The sequence below is a fragment of the Geotrypetes seraphini genome, chromosome 3 (genome assembly GCF_902459505.1).
Source record: "Geotrypetes seraphini chromosome 3, aGeoSer1.1, whole genome shotgun sequence".
NCBI lineage: Eukaryota > Metazoa > Chordata > Amphibia > Gymnophiona > Dermophiidae > Geotrypetes > Geotrypetes seraphini.
In genome coordinates, this window is record NC_047086.1 from 331,429,420 (window position 1) to 331,445,265 (window position 15,846).

The 15,846-nt window shown below is 43.1% G+C and overlaps 1 protein-coding gene across 4 annotated transcripts in view; it reads right to left on the reverse strand.

Moving 5' to 3' along the window:
- Window positions 1-15,846, reverse strand: part of FANCL (FA complementation group L) — a 133,172-nt gene that overhangs the window by 63,343 nt on the left and 53,983 nt on the right. For all 4 annotated transcript variants that reach the window (XM_033936308.1, XM_033936309.1, XM_033936307.1 and 1 more), the window contains one exon: window positions 7,847-7,915. In XM_033936308.1, the coding sequence (XP_033792199.1) occupies window positions 7,847-7,915 (69 nt within the window). The remainder of the gene's footprint in view (window positions 1-7,846; window positions 7,916-15,846) is intronic.

A 15,846-nucleotide genomic window follows, 5' to 3' on the forward strand; every position in this document is an offset into this window, starting at 1 on the left:
AGGGAGGAGGTCTTGTTGAGGCCGGCAAGACTACACTTACTGCCTGGAAGGCCAGAGACTCCGAGGATGGCTTCTTCGGTAGCTGAGCTGAACCTGAAGGAGGAAGAGGAGACTTACCCGAGGTCGAGGTCTTCGAAGTCGGAGCCCCCGAGTGCTTCAAGGTCGTGGGGGACTTGCTCGTGACCGAGGTCTTCGAGGCTGACGTTGAGACCGAGACCGGGGTCGAGGTTAGACCCGCTTCCATGGCGAAGAGGTCCAGAATCTTTCCCCGATGCCGACAGAGAGCCCGAGGTTGAAGGGTGGCACAGCGAGGGCAATAGTCCGTAGGGTGATCAACCCCCAGGCAAAGGATACACCAACGGTGCGGGTCTGTGATGGAAATAATCTGACCGCACTGGGTGCACTGCTTGAACCCAGTGAAAGGCCGGGACATAAGCAGAGAGAACAAGCCGCGGCCACCGAAGAACCGGGAGTCCCCGGTGGCAGGAGGAAAAATGAAAACTTTTTTTTTTTTTTTAAAACAAGAAACGCAGCGCAAAGCGACTTCTGACTGAAAAAACAAAGAAACGAAGCCGCGGTGCGAGAAAGGCACTTAGGATCGCAGAGAAGAGAGACAGGGCTTTCTGGCTCCGCGGAAAACTAAGAACTGAAGACCATGTTGAGGAGACGCGCCCTCTAGCTGAGCGGGAAGGCACGCACATGCGCGGTGCAGTACTAGCAAACTTGAGATCTTCAATCAAGTTTGCTTGAAAAGCTGTCCGCGTTGGGGCTCCGTGGATGACGTCACTCATATGTCGAGAATATGCTGCCTGCTTGTCCTGGGATAAATGATGTTACCTGTGTTATTGTAACCTTAGCGGCAGGCACTTCAATGGGAGTTTGACTGCATGAGAAGTCTGACTGCACAAACCCAGGTTTGAGAACTGTGGCAGCTGTTGGTAGAACTGTGGAGTGAGAACTGTTTTGTATTCTGCTGTTTGTAGAGTTGTCTGAATTGAGGTTTTTTTTCCACTATTTTAAAGCTGTGTTAGTTAGGAACACATTAGCACTTAACACAATTTAATAAAAGGACCCTAAAAGTTCCTATGGCCTTTTTGTAATATATAGGGTTTTTATTAATTATATTTAGCAGGGCTATGTTTTGGGATATTGGTTATGCCTACTTCTAAAGGTAGTATTTTATTTATTTAGCAGTTTATATACCGTCATTTATTAAATACCTTGTAATTTAATAAGTACTGGGTTAAGGCTGTAGTGTTAATCACCCTGCAGTAAATATTATAATTTGCTGCAGTTGTCTGTGATGAAATGTAATTGAGCTGGCCTGGACAACCAATGAAGTCTTCCATCTCAACTGTCATTCTGAGACAGCACAGACATTCATAGAAACATGATAGCAGATAAAAGGCCAAATGGTGGGATCTGGTGGCAGACTTGGCAAAATCGGTTAAACCCCAACTAAATCAGTTGGAAGAAAGACTTAAGGTCCAAGAGACTGAGGTGGGGAATTTGAAAATTGATTTTGCGAAATAAAAAGTTCCTTAGAAAATACCAATCAAGAACTGAAAGTTTCTAAACAGATTAGAGAAGATAATATTAACTTGAGAAGGAAGCTGGAATCCTTAGAAAATTTCTCTAGAAATAACAATCTTAGACTAAAAAATTTTCCGAGGGTAGCAACAATATTACATTACATTAGAGATTTCTATTCCGCCATTACCTTGCAGTTCAAGGCGGATTACAAAAGAATTAAGGTTGGTCTGTTACAAGAAGAGAACAGTGGACTGTTACAAGAAGAGATCAGTGGTCATGACTGGTGAAGAGGGCGGGTATTCTCAGGGAGTTAAGAAGAAGAAAGGAGGAATGAGGTAATCGTGATGTTAAGACTTAATCAGGGATTTCTTGAAGAATATGGTCTTTATTTCTTTTCTGAATAGCCTGTAGTCCGTGGTTGTTATCAGCAGATTGGAGATTTGGTTATCCAGTTTCGCTGTTTGGGTGGCTAGCAGGCCGTCGTAACGTTTTTTTCGTTTAATTTCTTTGATTAGCGGGTGAGTGAATGGGGTGTGAGATTTTCTATGTCTGATTGAGGTATTATGGATGAGTCGGTTGTTCAGGTAGGTTGGGCTGTCACCGTTTATGGTTTTAAATAGCGTGCAGTAAAATTTGAATAGTATTCTTTCCTGGATTGGGAGCCAGTGTGAGCTCATGAAAGCTTCAGTAATGTGGTCGTGTTTTTTTAGGGAGTAGACGAGTCTTAGTGCTGTATTTTGGACTGTTTGCAGTTGTTTGATCATTATTGCAGGGTAGGGGAGATAGAGGATGTTGCAATAATCCAGTATACCTAGGATAAGGGATTGAACTATGAGCTGGAATTGTGCTCTTTCAAAGAATTTGCGTATTTGTCTTAGGTTCCTCATTACAGCGAAAGATTTCTGAATTGTTTTGTTTATTTGTGATTGCATGGTGCAACATCTGTCTATTGTCACTCCTAGTAGTTTCAGGGTGTTTTGAATGGGGTAATTGATCGAGTTGATTTCTATGTTGGTAATAGTTGGGGTTTTGTTATTTTCGAGAAGGATGAATTTTGTTTTGTCTGGGTTGAGTTTCAGTTTGTGGTCTTCCATCCAGTTCGCTACTATTTCCAAAGTTCGGTGTATAGTGTCTTTGGTTGATCAAAAGGTATGAGGATGGTGAAGTCATCTGCATAACTATAGGAGGTTATGCCTAGTTTTTCCATGTACGTTCCGAGGGAGGCAGTATATAGGTTGAACAGAGTAGGAGACAGAGGAGATCCTTGTGGAACTCCACAGGGGTTGGACCAAGATTCAGATTTTTCTTTATCTGATTTAACTCTGTATGTTCTGGATTTAAGGAAACCGTCAAACCATGAGAGTACATTGTCTGAGATACCTATTGAATCTAAAATTTGCAGTAGTATGTTATGGTCTACCAGGTCAAATGCTGCGGTTAGATCCAGTTGTGTGAGAAGCATTCTTTTTCCAGTGCTGAGGTGTTGTCTAACTGGGTCCATAAGGGAACCTTGTAATGTCTCTGTGCTGAAGTTGGTTCTGAAGCCAGATTGAGTTGAGTGCAGTAAGTTATGATTTTCTAGGTAGGTGGTGAGGAGTTTAGCTACTAGTCCTTCTATTAGTTTGATGTATAGAGGGATTGAGGTGATGGGTCTATAGTTGGAAGGTTGATCAGTTGGTCCTTTAGGGTCTTTAAGGATAGGGGTGATGATGATTTCACTGAGGTTAGTTGGGAAAAGGCCATCTGTGAGCATGTTTTGTATCCATTGAAGGAGTAGAATACGGAATTTTGTACTGGACGTTGTTAGGAGATATGGTAGGCAGTGGTTGAGGTCACAGGATGCTTGGCTGTACTTTTTGTAGAGTTTGTTGAATTCGGGCCATTTTATATTGGGGAATTGGGACCAAGATCTGTCTGCGGCTGTTGACTCTTTTTCAGTGGGGTATGTTGTGAATTCAATTAGGTGAGGTGGAGTGCAGTTGAGGGTAGCTCTGGCATTTGTGATTTTATTCTTGAAGTGTTCTGCTAAGAGGGTGGCTGAGGGAGGGGGGTGATGTTGGTGGTTATGAGGGGTTTGGTGTCTGTTAGTTGTTTTAATATTTGGAATAGTTTTTTGGTGTCTTGGGTTTCTTTCCCAATTAGGTTGGTGTAATATGTTTTCCTCTTATCCTTTAGTTGTATTTTGTATTGTTTGTTAATTTTTTTCCAGGTGGTTTTCGTGTGTTCTAGGTTATTTTTTCTCCATTCTCTTTCTAGTCTTCTACATTGTCTTTTGAGTAGGAGTAGATCATTGTCAAACCATTTGTCAGATCGTCTGCTGGTGCTAGTTTTGGTTTTTGATGGGGCTAGCTCATCAAGGATGTTATCACTCAAATTGCACCAATGTGTAATGAAGTCCTTCCTTGGAGTTGCATTCCAGGATTGATTCATCTATTTTTGTCCAGAATTTGGTTGGCTCGATGTGCTTGCGTGAGGTGTAGGTTATTTTTTTGGTTTTTGGCGTGGTTTTGTTTTTGGCCCAGATTAAATTGAAAGTGTAGTGATTAAATTGAAAGTGTAGTGATCTGACCACAGGGAAGGGGACCAGGTTCCATTAGAAGTTTGAATTTCTGAAGTGGATGGTTGATGGGTCATGAAGGCTGCAATGTCAAGTTGGTGTCCTTTCTCATGGGTAGATTGTGGATTTAAGATTCGGAAGGATAAGGCGTCGAGGAATGATAGAAGGTTATCAGCTGGTTTGGATGTTTGGTCTTCAAGGTGTAGATTTATATCTCCTAGGATAAGGTTGTGTGCTGCTGTGAGTGAGTTTTGATATATGAAGTTTTCAAATTCAGGTCTTACTGTGGTCCAGTTTCCCGGCGGTATGTAGCAGAGCATGCAATTTAGTGTGTTCTTTAGTGTGATGCTTGAGAGTTGGCATGCTAGAAGGTCCATGTGTGGGGTAGATGTTTTTTCGAGAATGTTTAGGGTTAGGGAGTCTTTGAAAATAATTGCAAGTCCTCCTCCTCTTTTTTTCTCTCTGCAAGACACTGTTATTTTGTAACCCTGAGGGCAGACTTCTGTTATTCTGGGATCTGTGTCTGATGTTAGCCAGTTTTCTGTAAGGAAGAGGCAGTCTAGGTTCTCGTTTTTATCCAGTTTTTAATATGTTCTATTTTTGGGCCTAAGGCTCTGATGTTTTGGTAGGCACATGTTAGTGTGGTGATTTCTGTTTGATGGTTGTGAGATGTTTTAGGGTAGATAAGTGATTTAGGTAGGTGTTGAGGTTTGGTCTTGGGGTGCGTAGATCTTCTTTCCCATGTTGTGGAGATGGGGTGAGGACTGCTGGCATGGTGGTTAGTGCTTCTGATTGTCGGAATTCTCCTGTTGTGGTGTTGGATATTGTTCAAGATTGAGCTAGTGGGAGGAGTGGATATGTTATTCGCTACTACCTTCCAGTTGGTAATAAGGATAATTATTAGTAGGATAACCTGGGTGAATGTATGTTGGTTTTTCTTCATATTGGTGGTAGGGGGGAGGTTTTCAGATTATGTTGATCCTCTGCTGTGACCGGTTCTTTGGGGGTTTTTTCTGTGATTATCTCAGAATAGGTGGTTGGTCTTATGTTGTGTCCAGTTGGGAAGGAGTATGGTTGCAATGTGGAGGGGGAGGGGCGGAGCTCGCTCCCACGCCCTTGTGCTCTGATCACTGCTCCCACTCTGTCTCCGCTGCTCCCGGTTCAAGGTGGGAGGCGGAGTAGTCTGAGGTAGGTGGGCGGAAGGTAGAACAAGCCCGAAGAAAAGTTCAAAACAAAAGCGTTCCCGCTGAGCCTTCCAACTTGCTCGGTGGTGCATGATTAAACGTTATATGATGGAAATTTTGGAAATTTCTGAAGATATGTTGACACCACTCACTCAAGCTTATTATCTACCTATTAAAAAAGATGTACAAGAAAGGAACCAGCAGCCACTTGATGTTACTGCAATTTTGGAATTTTCCGATACAGAAATAACTTTCTCGGCAACACTGTTGATTACTGTTGCCTTAGCACCAGATAAAGACTGGTTGCTTAGGCTTTTCTTAAAAATAGACAAAAAAATTTATGGGACTTAAAATATTGATTTTTTCCTGATCTGGCTCGAGATACTCAAAAAGGGAGACGTGAATTTCTTCTTTTAAAACCAGGGGTTATAGCTTTGGGGGCGACCTTTTTTCTTCGACATCCATGTAAATGTGTGATACAATATCATATGAAAAAATATGTTTTCTTTGACCCAAGTCAGTTGACAACATTCTTGGCTACAGCTCCTCAGGCTTAAGGGGAATTATGAGGGCTAATTGATTATTTGTTATCCTGTTACCTTGAATCTCTATATGTGGACTTGAGCTGAAGTTAAGCCATAATGATTTTAATATTATTGATGTTTGAGATGTTAGAATGAAATTTCATTACTTTATTGGCTTATCTTTATCTTTCTGTACAAGTGATACTTGATTTGTAAACTTGAAAATGATAAATTAAAAAAAGGCCAAATGGCCCCTCTTGTCTGCCCATCCGCAGTAACCATTATCTCTTTCTCTCTCCGAGAGATCCCAGGTACCTATTCCCAGATCCTTTTGAATTCAGACAGTCTCTGTCTCCACCACCTCTTCTGGGAGACTGTTCCATGCATCTACCACCCTTTCTATATTTCCTTAGATTACTCTGGAGTCTAACACCTCTTAACTTCATCCTATGTTCTCTCATTGCAGAGCTTCCTTTCAAATTAAAGAGACTCGACTCATGCGCATTTACATTACATAGGTATTTAAATGTCTCTCAAGAACACTATCGTACTGACAATTAAACAATAATTACAAAAAAATGTCACTCACCAGCAATGGGCTACCTTTTTAAGATCTGACATTGAGATCAAAACCAGGTAGAGAGAAAGCCTCATAAACTATTATCACACAGCAATCATTGATGATTTACAGCTGGCTTTCTTATTGTCATTGGCAAAAAACTCACACCTGCAGCACAATGTTGAAAGATCTAAGAAGGGGAAAACCCCACTACTGTGCACAGTAATAATTTTTACTTTTAAATATTTTTAAATCTTTTTGTAGTTCATTTTCATAAATAGTAATAAGTTATAGGGATTCAAAAACAAAAAGGTTTAAGAAAAGGCCATAGGAACAGTTTTCTGGCTTTGCCGTGGTCATGTTTGTTTACTGTGAGAGGCTGATGTACGCCATTGAAAATAAGAAGTTTATCCAGTACCGGCGGATCTCTTCCAGTAACGTTCTCTGGCGCCAGAGCTAAGTATTTTTTGCTTCCGTTTCTTCAGCCTTTTTGTTTTTGAATCCCTATAACTTATTACTATTTATAAAAATGAACTATAAAAAGATTTAAAAGTTAAAAATTATTACTTTGCATAGTAGTGGGGTTTTCCCCTTCTTAGATCTTTTAACATTGTGCTGCAGGTGTGAGTTTTTTGCCAATGACAATAAGAAAGCCAGCGGTAAATCATCAATGATTGCTGCATGATAATAGTTTTTGAGGCTTTTTCTTTACCTGGTTTTGATTTCAATGTCAGATCTTACAGAGGTAGCCCACTGCTGGTGAGTGACATTTTTTTGTCATTATTATTTAAACATCTCTATCATATCTCCCCTCTCTCGCCTTTTCTCCAAAGTATACAGATTAAGATCTTTAAGTCTGTCCCCATATGCCTTATGATTAAGACCAATACCATTTTAGTAGCCGTCCTCTGGACCGACTCCATCCTTTTTATATCTTTTTGAAGGTGCAGCCTCCCGAATTGTACACAATATTGTAAATGAGGTCTCACCAAAGTCAATACCTCCTTTTTCCTATAAGCCATATCTCTCCCTAAGCAACCTAGCATCCTTCTAGCTTTCGCTGTCACCTTTTTAACCTGTTTGGCCACCTTAAGATCATCACATACAATCACACCCAAGTCCCACTCTTCTGTCGTGCACATAAGTTCTTCACTGCCTAATCACTCCCACTTTTGGATGGAAAAAAGTGTGTCTTATGGAGCAAAAAATACAGTAGACAAATTTGGTGGGCTGGATTAAAAAACTAAACGGGCCAGATATGGCCCGCGGGCCATAGTTTGCCCATGTCTGAACTAGGTACTTGAGACATGGGTTGGCTACTGTTGGAAACAAGATACTAGGCTTGATGGACTTTTGGTCTGTCCCGGTATGGCAATTCTTATGTTTTTATGAGAGCAGACTCACTCTTCTTTTGTTATATCACCATATCTATTCACAAGATAAAGAGATCTATCTTTGGCTGTAATAAAACCTAAATGTTAAATTTTACCTCTGGTGTCCACGTGATCGCAAATGGAATGGGAAAATCTACAACACAATCTGGAGGTTCCAGGGGATACTGGGGGAGGGGAAAAAAGAATGTAAGTATAAATTTCCATTATTTTCTTATACCGGAATACTGTTAGCAACATTATATTAATCCAACACATACATATTCAGGCTAAAGGTGCAAGCAATTTGAAGGTTTGGAGAATATTTACTAGCAGAATAAATGACAATTTATACAATTTCATATTTTTACTGAGAAATATACTGTCGTAATTTTCTCAGAAACAAAATTGATAAATGAAACAAGAGTATTCATAACAACTATGAAAACATAAACCCTTTCCTTAGCAAATGACTGTTATATGCTGGCAATGTTACAAAAAAAGGAGAAATTACGTTCTTACCTGCTAATTTTCTTTCTGTTAGCCTGTAGACCAGTATAGTTCTTACAAATGGGTTTATATCTCACTGCAACCAGCAGGTGGAGACTGAGACCAAAATTGTATATTAGGATAGACTCCCCCCTACCAATCCAGTCTGCCGAATAGCCAAGCAGAACCTAGGAAAGACTACAACTGAGAACAGTAAAACATACTTCTAACAGGAGTGTAAAAACAACAAACACTTGTAAACAACTGTTGGAACATGTATAGAACTAAAAACCTAGCATATAAAATGTCCCCACAGCTCACCAGCTAAGCCAGATGAGCCATAGCAGCTGTTCTTAAATCTCCCCAGCCCTAGAAAAATACTAGAACCTGCAGAAAAATCAAAATCTGCACACGAGCAAAACCTGCAATCATCGCACAAAACAGAAAGCGTGGAGAACTATACCGGTCTACAGCCTAACAGAAAGAAAATTAGCAAGTAAGAACCTAACTTCTCCTTTTGTATACCCTGCTAGACTGGTATAGTTCTTACAAATGGGACGTACTAAAGCATTACCCATCAAGGGTCGGACCCCTGAAGGGCCAACACCAGAATACGCTCACCGAATACCACGTCCTGATGCGCTTGAACATCCGCACAGTACTATTTGACAAGGAATGCAGAGAAGACCAGAACATTGATCGACCAAGATGCCTCCTCTGGAGACCAGCTGCCCTAAGCTGAACGACCGAGATACCGAACTCCCCAGCTGGTGTCCGTGAGAAGCACTGTCCACTGGGGCTGATACAGACTCATTCCCTGCATCAGATTGGAAGAATGGAGCCACCAACAGAGACTGTGATGAACCAACCCCCGAAGAGGAACGGGAGAGTGCATATAGTGCAACTGGGGCAACCACCGCTGAAGCAGAGCATACTGAAGTGGGCGCATGAGAGCCAGGGATCACCGAACCACGTCCAGGGAAGCCGCCATTGACCCCCAAGACTTGGAGAAAATCCTGCGCCTGAAGACACCGGGAAGCCATTAGAAGGCAAATCTGCGACTTCAACTTGAACACTCAGGCCTCCGGCAGGAAGACCTTTCCCCAAGCTGGAGTCGAAGAGAACCCCAAGGTTCTTGAGGCATTGAGACAGATCCAACTGGCTCTTGGACAGGTTGAATACCCATCCTAGCAAATGCAGGAACTCCACCACTCGAGCCGGGATTGCTCCTGAAAAGACTTTGCTCGGATCATCCAGATAGGGTGAAACAGAATGCTCTCTTTGTGCAAAGCCACCGCCACAACCACCATAATCTTGGTGAACGTCCGTGGAGCCCTAGCCAGACCTAAAGGAAGCACACAAAACTGATAGTGCCTTCCCAAGATTGCGAAGGAACTGTTGTTGGGAAACGCAAATCAGAACATGCAAATAAGCCTCCATCAAATCGAGAGAGGTCAGAAATTCCTCCAGCTGAACCACCAGAATGACAGATCTCGGGGTCTTTATGCAAAAAGACGAACTCGGAGCAACCTATTGACCCCCTTCAGATCCAATATGGGCCTAAAAGTCCCCTCTTTCTTGGGAACCAGGAAATAAATAAAATACCAGCCGGTGCAACACTCCTGAGGAGGCACTTTGAGGTCTAGCAACCTTTGAAATGTCTGGCAAAAAGCCCACTTCTTCCATGCTGCCTGACAAGAAGCAAGAAAGTGATCTGGCAAAGAGCAGGAAAAATCCAGAGAATAACTGTCTCGAATCACCTCCAGGACCCACTGATCCATTGTGATCTCGGCCTGGTAAAAATCCCGTAACCAGTGACCACCGGCACCAGGGGAGGCGCCAACAAGGAGTCAATGGATGGGGCGGGTGACGGGAGAACCGGTGGAGGGATCACATCCCCCCCAACATGCCCCCTGAAAGGACTGCATGCACTGAAAGAAATGGCCACGGGGAGACCTGGCGGCAGGAAAAGAAGCTGTCCCTCGTCCAGGGCGGTATCTGTGGAAATCACGCAAACGCCCCTGAAAAATGCCACCCCGCACAGGCGGGGCATGGTCTTCAGGAAGACAGGGCACCTTAGAGTCCATTAAGGTCTGAACCAACTTAACCAAATCCTCACAAACAAGAAAGACCCCCAAAGGGAAATTTTTTCAGCTTAGCCTTAGATGTCGCATCCGCTGACCAAGCCCAGAACCACAGGGTATGATGAGCGGCCACCCTGAGAACCATGAACTTGGCCGACACCCACAACAGATCATACATGGCATCTGAAAGATAAGAAGCACCAATCTCAATTTTGGCTATTTCCTGTTCCACTAAGGACCAGTCATCAGACTCATGGTCAAGGACATATTGGCCCACCAAAAACAAGCCCGAGCCACCAGACCGCCACATATCGCTGCCTGGACCAATAGGGCAGCAACATCAAATTTCTGCTTAATTAGAGACTCCAGCCTACGCTCCTCTGAGTGCCTCAAAATTGAGCCACCCTCAACTGGCACTGCATGTCATTTTGCGATGGCAGAAACTACCGCGTCCACCACCAGCGACTTCAAATTATCCCTATCTCCCTCTGGGATAGGATACAAGCGAGTCATAGAATGCGCAAAACGAAAAGGTGACTTTGATGCCTTCCACTGTGCAAGCACAATATCCTGAATATCCCAATGCATAGGAAAAGAACAGGAGGCTGAGCAGATCCCCCGGAGGGGGTACTTGACACACGGGGGCTCCTTCACATCTTCCTTGACGTGCAACACCGAGGAAACCTGCAGAATAAGCTCCTGGAGCTCTTCCCACTGAAAGATGTGCACCACCAACACATCCTCGCCAACTGACATAACCGAAAAACCTCCACCAGTGGCATCTGTCCCACCAAGAGGATCCTGGAGGTCCACCAAGGGGTCCAGGTCCTCATTAAGCGAAAACTGCTTCTCATACAAAAAAATGATCATCCCAAGAGACCCTCAGCCTCTTGGACGAAAGAGGAGACATGGACAAAACCGGTGCTGAGGGGAGCCGAACCGGAGTGGATGCAGAGGGATAACCCCCCCCCCCCCCCCCGAGACCCCCAGGATGGAAACAGAACTCCTGCCCGCCTGAAGATAAGTCTTATAAAAGGCTAAAACAAAATCAGGGCAGAAAAAAACCCTGGCGGCCCAATGGGACTCACTGCCAAAGCAGTGGACCCATCAGAAATCTGCCTCTGTCTCTCCAATACAGGGAGAAGGTCACCTGAGGCTGCAGACAAAATAGTGACACGTCCTATCAAAATTGGAGCAAAGCCCATTGAGAAAAACGCTCCTGAAGCCTGTAGCGGCTGAGAAGCCTGAACCGCCCCTGCCGTTAAAATAGGCAAGCTGGCAGCAGCTGTAACGGAGTCCCCAGCAGCATCGGCGGAAAGGGAAATCTTATTTCCCTGACCGTCGGCAGCTAGGGGAATCCCTGTGTGGGAGCGAGGGAAGCCTGGACTGCCCCACTGTCAGCTGCCAGTGTGCGAGGCACTCACGAAGGGGATCCCTGGACGTCAGCACCCAAAGCCGATGAGCATTCCCCTTCACAGCGGCTGGTACACCGCGAGCACAGGCCGGCCGCATCGACCTCATGTCTGGAGCACAATGAGTACTTTTTCCCTTTAAAAGTGCTCATTGCACAATATGCGACCTAGCTGAAAGAAAAATGCTGGTTAACAACTAAAAATCAATTACAGTCAATTGAAGGCTCCCTTCAGACCAGCACTGCATCAGGATTTTTTTTTTCTGTCAGAACAGACTCCACTGGCTCTCTAAGCCATATGCCTTGCCGGTTTACAGCTGAGGCAAATCTATAAAAATTTTGGGGAGTTTGAGGAAATTGGGGGAGGGACTCAACTCTTGACCCGTCAAGTGTGACACCCACGAGGTTGGACGGACCTCCAGTAGGGTCCCCTAAGCTCAGTCTGGCACCAAACGGGGATAAGCAGGCCACTAAACAACTTTCAACAGCCCTACACTAACCAAGGGAAGACTGGCAACAGCTTATCACACCTGCCTGGAGACTGAGAACAGACTGGTTATATTAGAGGGAAGCACAGCTACTTGTATTACAGCCAAAAGGTTTTGTCTCAGTCTCCACCTGCTGGACTTGGTGAGCTATTTTCCATCAGTAAACTGTACCGATCTGGAGAGGCACTAAAGAATCACACTTATGTTGCTGATGTGGACATTTACACCTGTGTGCATAAATGTATTGCATTTTATAATCTGTATGCTTACTTGTGTACTCTGCCCAAACTCTACCTCTATACACATCTATTGGCAAAATATGTGCCATCATTTTAAAGCGCATACTTTTATATTAGTTACAAGTTTGTAACAGTCTGTTTACGTGCCCATGTGGCCAAATAAGACACAAAATTGGCTTAATAAAATTACCCCTTAAAGTCACAGTCACTGAAAGCTTTTTTCAAATGAAATTCTACTGAAATGTGCAAAATCCACCCGCTTCAGAAATAGAAGAATTCCAGTCTTCCTTTTGCATGAGCAAGTGTTTCTTATCTTTATGAATACTGTGAGGCAGACAACAGAGGCAGATCTTTGGAGCCTGCAAGGACATTCACCCAGAAAGTATGCATTCAGCTTGGTCTTGCTCAGAACTCAAACATATCAGATATCTGTTGTGGATATTAAGGTTCTGGAATTCTGTTCCACCATCTGGGCATAATCTGAGTCACAATGGAAAAATCTAAAATAATAAAAGGTTTCTCTTTCTTATTTGAATTTCCTTTTTCTCCTCCTCTTTTTTTCAATCTGATGAAAAACAACATTGGAAAACTTTAATGGGGAAAGATTTGTTTTCTCAAGCAAAGCAGAAAAAAAGGGGGAGGAGAACAAGAAGACCCTGACGCTTATTTTCAAAAGAGAAAAACATCTTTAAAGCAGCACAAAGCACCAAATGCAAACATCAGATAAAACTCAACACATAAAACCCTTAGCCACACCAACCACTTATGTACTACCCAAAATACATAAGTCCCTCGTTTCACCTCCTGGAGGCCCATTATTTCAGCTATAGGATCTGTCTTAGAACTATTATCAATCTTTACAGATAAATTTTTCCAACCATTTGTACAGAACATTCCTTCATATGTTTGAGACTCAGCAGACAAATTGAACAGTGTTATATACAATGATAATATGTTTCTGGTAACGTTTGATATCAAATCTTTGTATACCAACATCCCTCAAGAAGAAGCAATTTAAATGATTAGGGGCACTATTAGGCACAGAGATTTTTTGCTTAGAGTTCCTACTAAATTGATTATGGAATTGGCTACTCTGGCTTTGAGCAAACATTTTTTTTATTTACTTTTAATGTTATTTTTTAGCAACAAATAAAAAGGACTGCAATGGATGTCACTATGGCTGCCATCTGTGATAAGGGGTTTATATGATATCTGCACACTAAAACTGAACTTGGTTTCTATACATCTTTTTGGCTGTGCTGTTTGTCATTGACTACCATTTTGGATTCTGCAGACTGATTGCCCTTTTGTTTTCTAGGACCCTCAAAGTACCAAATGGACATTTTTCACAGGAAAATGTCTAAGTTGCAATTTTTGAAACTCAGATTTGAGATTTTTTTTCTCTACAGTTCATCTGAATCGCAAGGGGGGGTGTTTTCATAAAAATTTGGATAGGCCCAGAATTTGGACATTTTCAAGGGATAATGGAACAAGATAAAAACATGTAGAACAAAAATTAGGACATTTTCATCTGGACCTATCTTAATCACAATTAAGGGCTCCTTTTACTAAGATGTGCTAGCATTTTTATCGCGCGCTCAAGATTAATGCGCGCTAACCATGCGCTAAACAAAAAATACTAACGCAAGCTCTATGGAGGCATTAGCGTTTAGCGTGTGCGGCATTGTAGCGTGCAATAAGCACGTGCTAAAACCGCTAGCGCACCTTAGTAAAAGGAGCCCTAAGTCACAAAAAGGTGACGTAACTCAGTGTTTCTCAACTCGGTCCTGGAGTACCCCTTGCCAGTCAGGCTTTCAAGATATTCATAATGAATACACATAAACATGATTTGTATATACTGCCTCCTAATTAAATAAATTTGCATATAATTATGCAAATTTCTTTCATGCATATTTACTGTGAATATCCTGAAAACCTGACTGGCAAGGGGGTACTCCAGGACCAAACTGAGAAACACTGCTCTAACTGACCACTGGAGAGATTAAGGTATAGCCTCCCTTAATCTCTCTGTGATCACTGACCCCCTCCCCCCCCAAAGATGTGACAGTGACAGTACACCTCCATAAAGGGTGCATGTCTCAAACAAATGGTATTAGAGCCCACTAGGGACCAGGCAATACTAGACCTGATACTCACCAACGGAGATAGCGTCTCGGAAGTCTCGGTAGGAGATACACTGGCCTCCAGCGACCATAACATGGTATGGCTTAACCTCAAGAAAGGTTTCTCTAGATCAAACACAGCGACAAGGGTCCTCAACTTTAGAGGCACATACTTCGTCCGCATGGGAGATTTTGTCCATCAGGAGCTACATAGCCAAGCAAAAACTGACAATGTGGAGGATATGTGGTCGACTCTGAAGTCCACCCTACATGAAGCAACAAACCGCTACATAAGAACAGTAAGCAAGCGCAGGAGAAACAAACGACCCCGGTGGTTCAGTACAGAAATTTTGGACCTCGTTAAAAAGAAAAAAGAAGCATTTATCACCTACAAACATTTAGGAAAACGGGAGGCGAAAGAAGACTATCTGGACAGATCTAAAGCTGTCAAAAAAGCAGTCAGAGAGGCCAAACTCCGAATGGAAGAGAATCTAGCACGGAACATCAAGAAAGGGGATAAATCCTTCTTTAGCTATATTAGTGACAGGAAAAGAAACAAAGATGGGATAGATCGCCTGAAGCAATCGGACGGTAACTTTGCAGAATCAGATTCTACCAAGGCAGAACTACTAAACGAATACTTCTGCTTAGTCTTCACATGTGAAGCGCCGGGAGCCAGTCCGCAGCTTCAGACGGAAGACAGCCAGAAAGACCCGTTTCAAGATTTCGAGTTTACGCCCAGTAGCGTCTACTACGAACTATCAAGACTCAAAGTAAACAAAGCCATGGGACCGGACAACCTACACCCCAGGGTGCTCAGAGAGTTGAGTGAAGTCCTGGCGGAACCATTATCTGTGCTTTTCAATCTTTCCCTACGCACAGGAAGAGTCCCCTTGGACTGGAAAACTGCTAACGTTATCCCACTCCACAAAAAGGGCTGCAGGACAGAGACAGCAAACTACAGACCAGTGAGTCTCACGTCTATAGTGAGCAAGCTCATGGAAACACTGATCAAACGGAATCTTGACACAATCCTAGACGAGGAAAACCTACGCGATCCCCACCAACACGGATTCACCCAGGGCAGATCCTGCCAATCTAATCTAATTAGCTTTTTCGACTGGGTTACTAGACAACTGGATGCCGGAGAGTCACTAGACGTAGTATATTTGGACTTCAGCAAAGCTTTTGACAGCGTCCCACATCTAATCTAATCTAATCTAAACCTTAAGTTTATATACCGCATCATCTCCATGAGAATGGAGCTCAACACGGTTTACAAGAA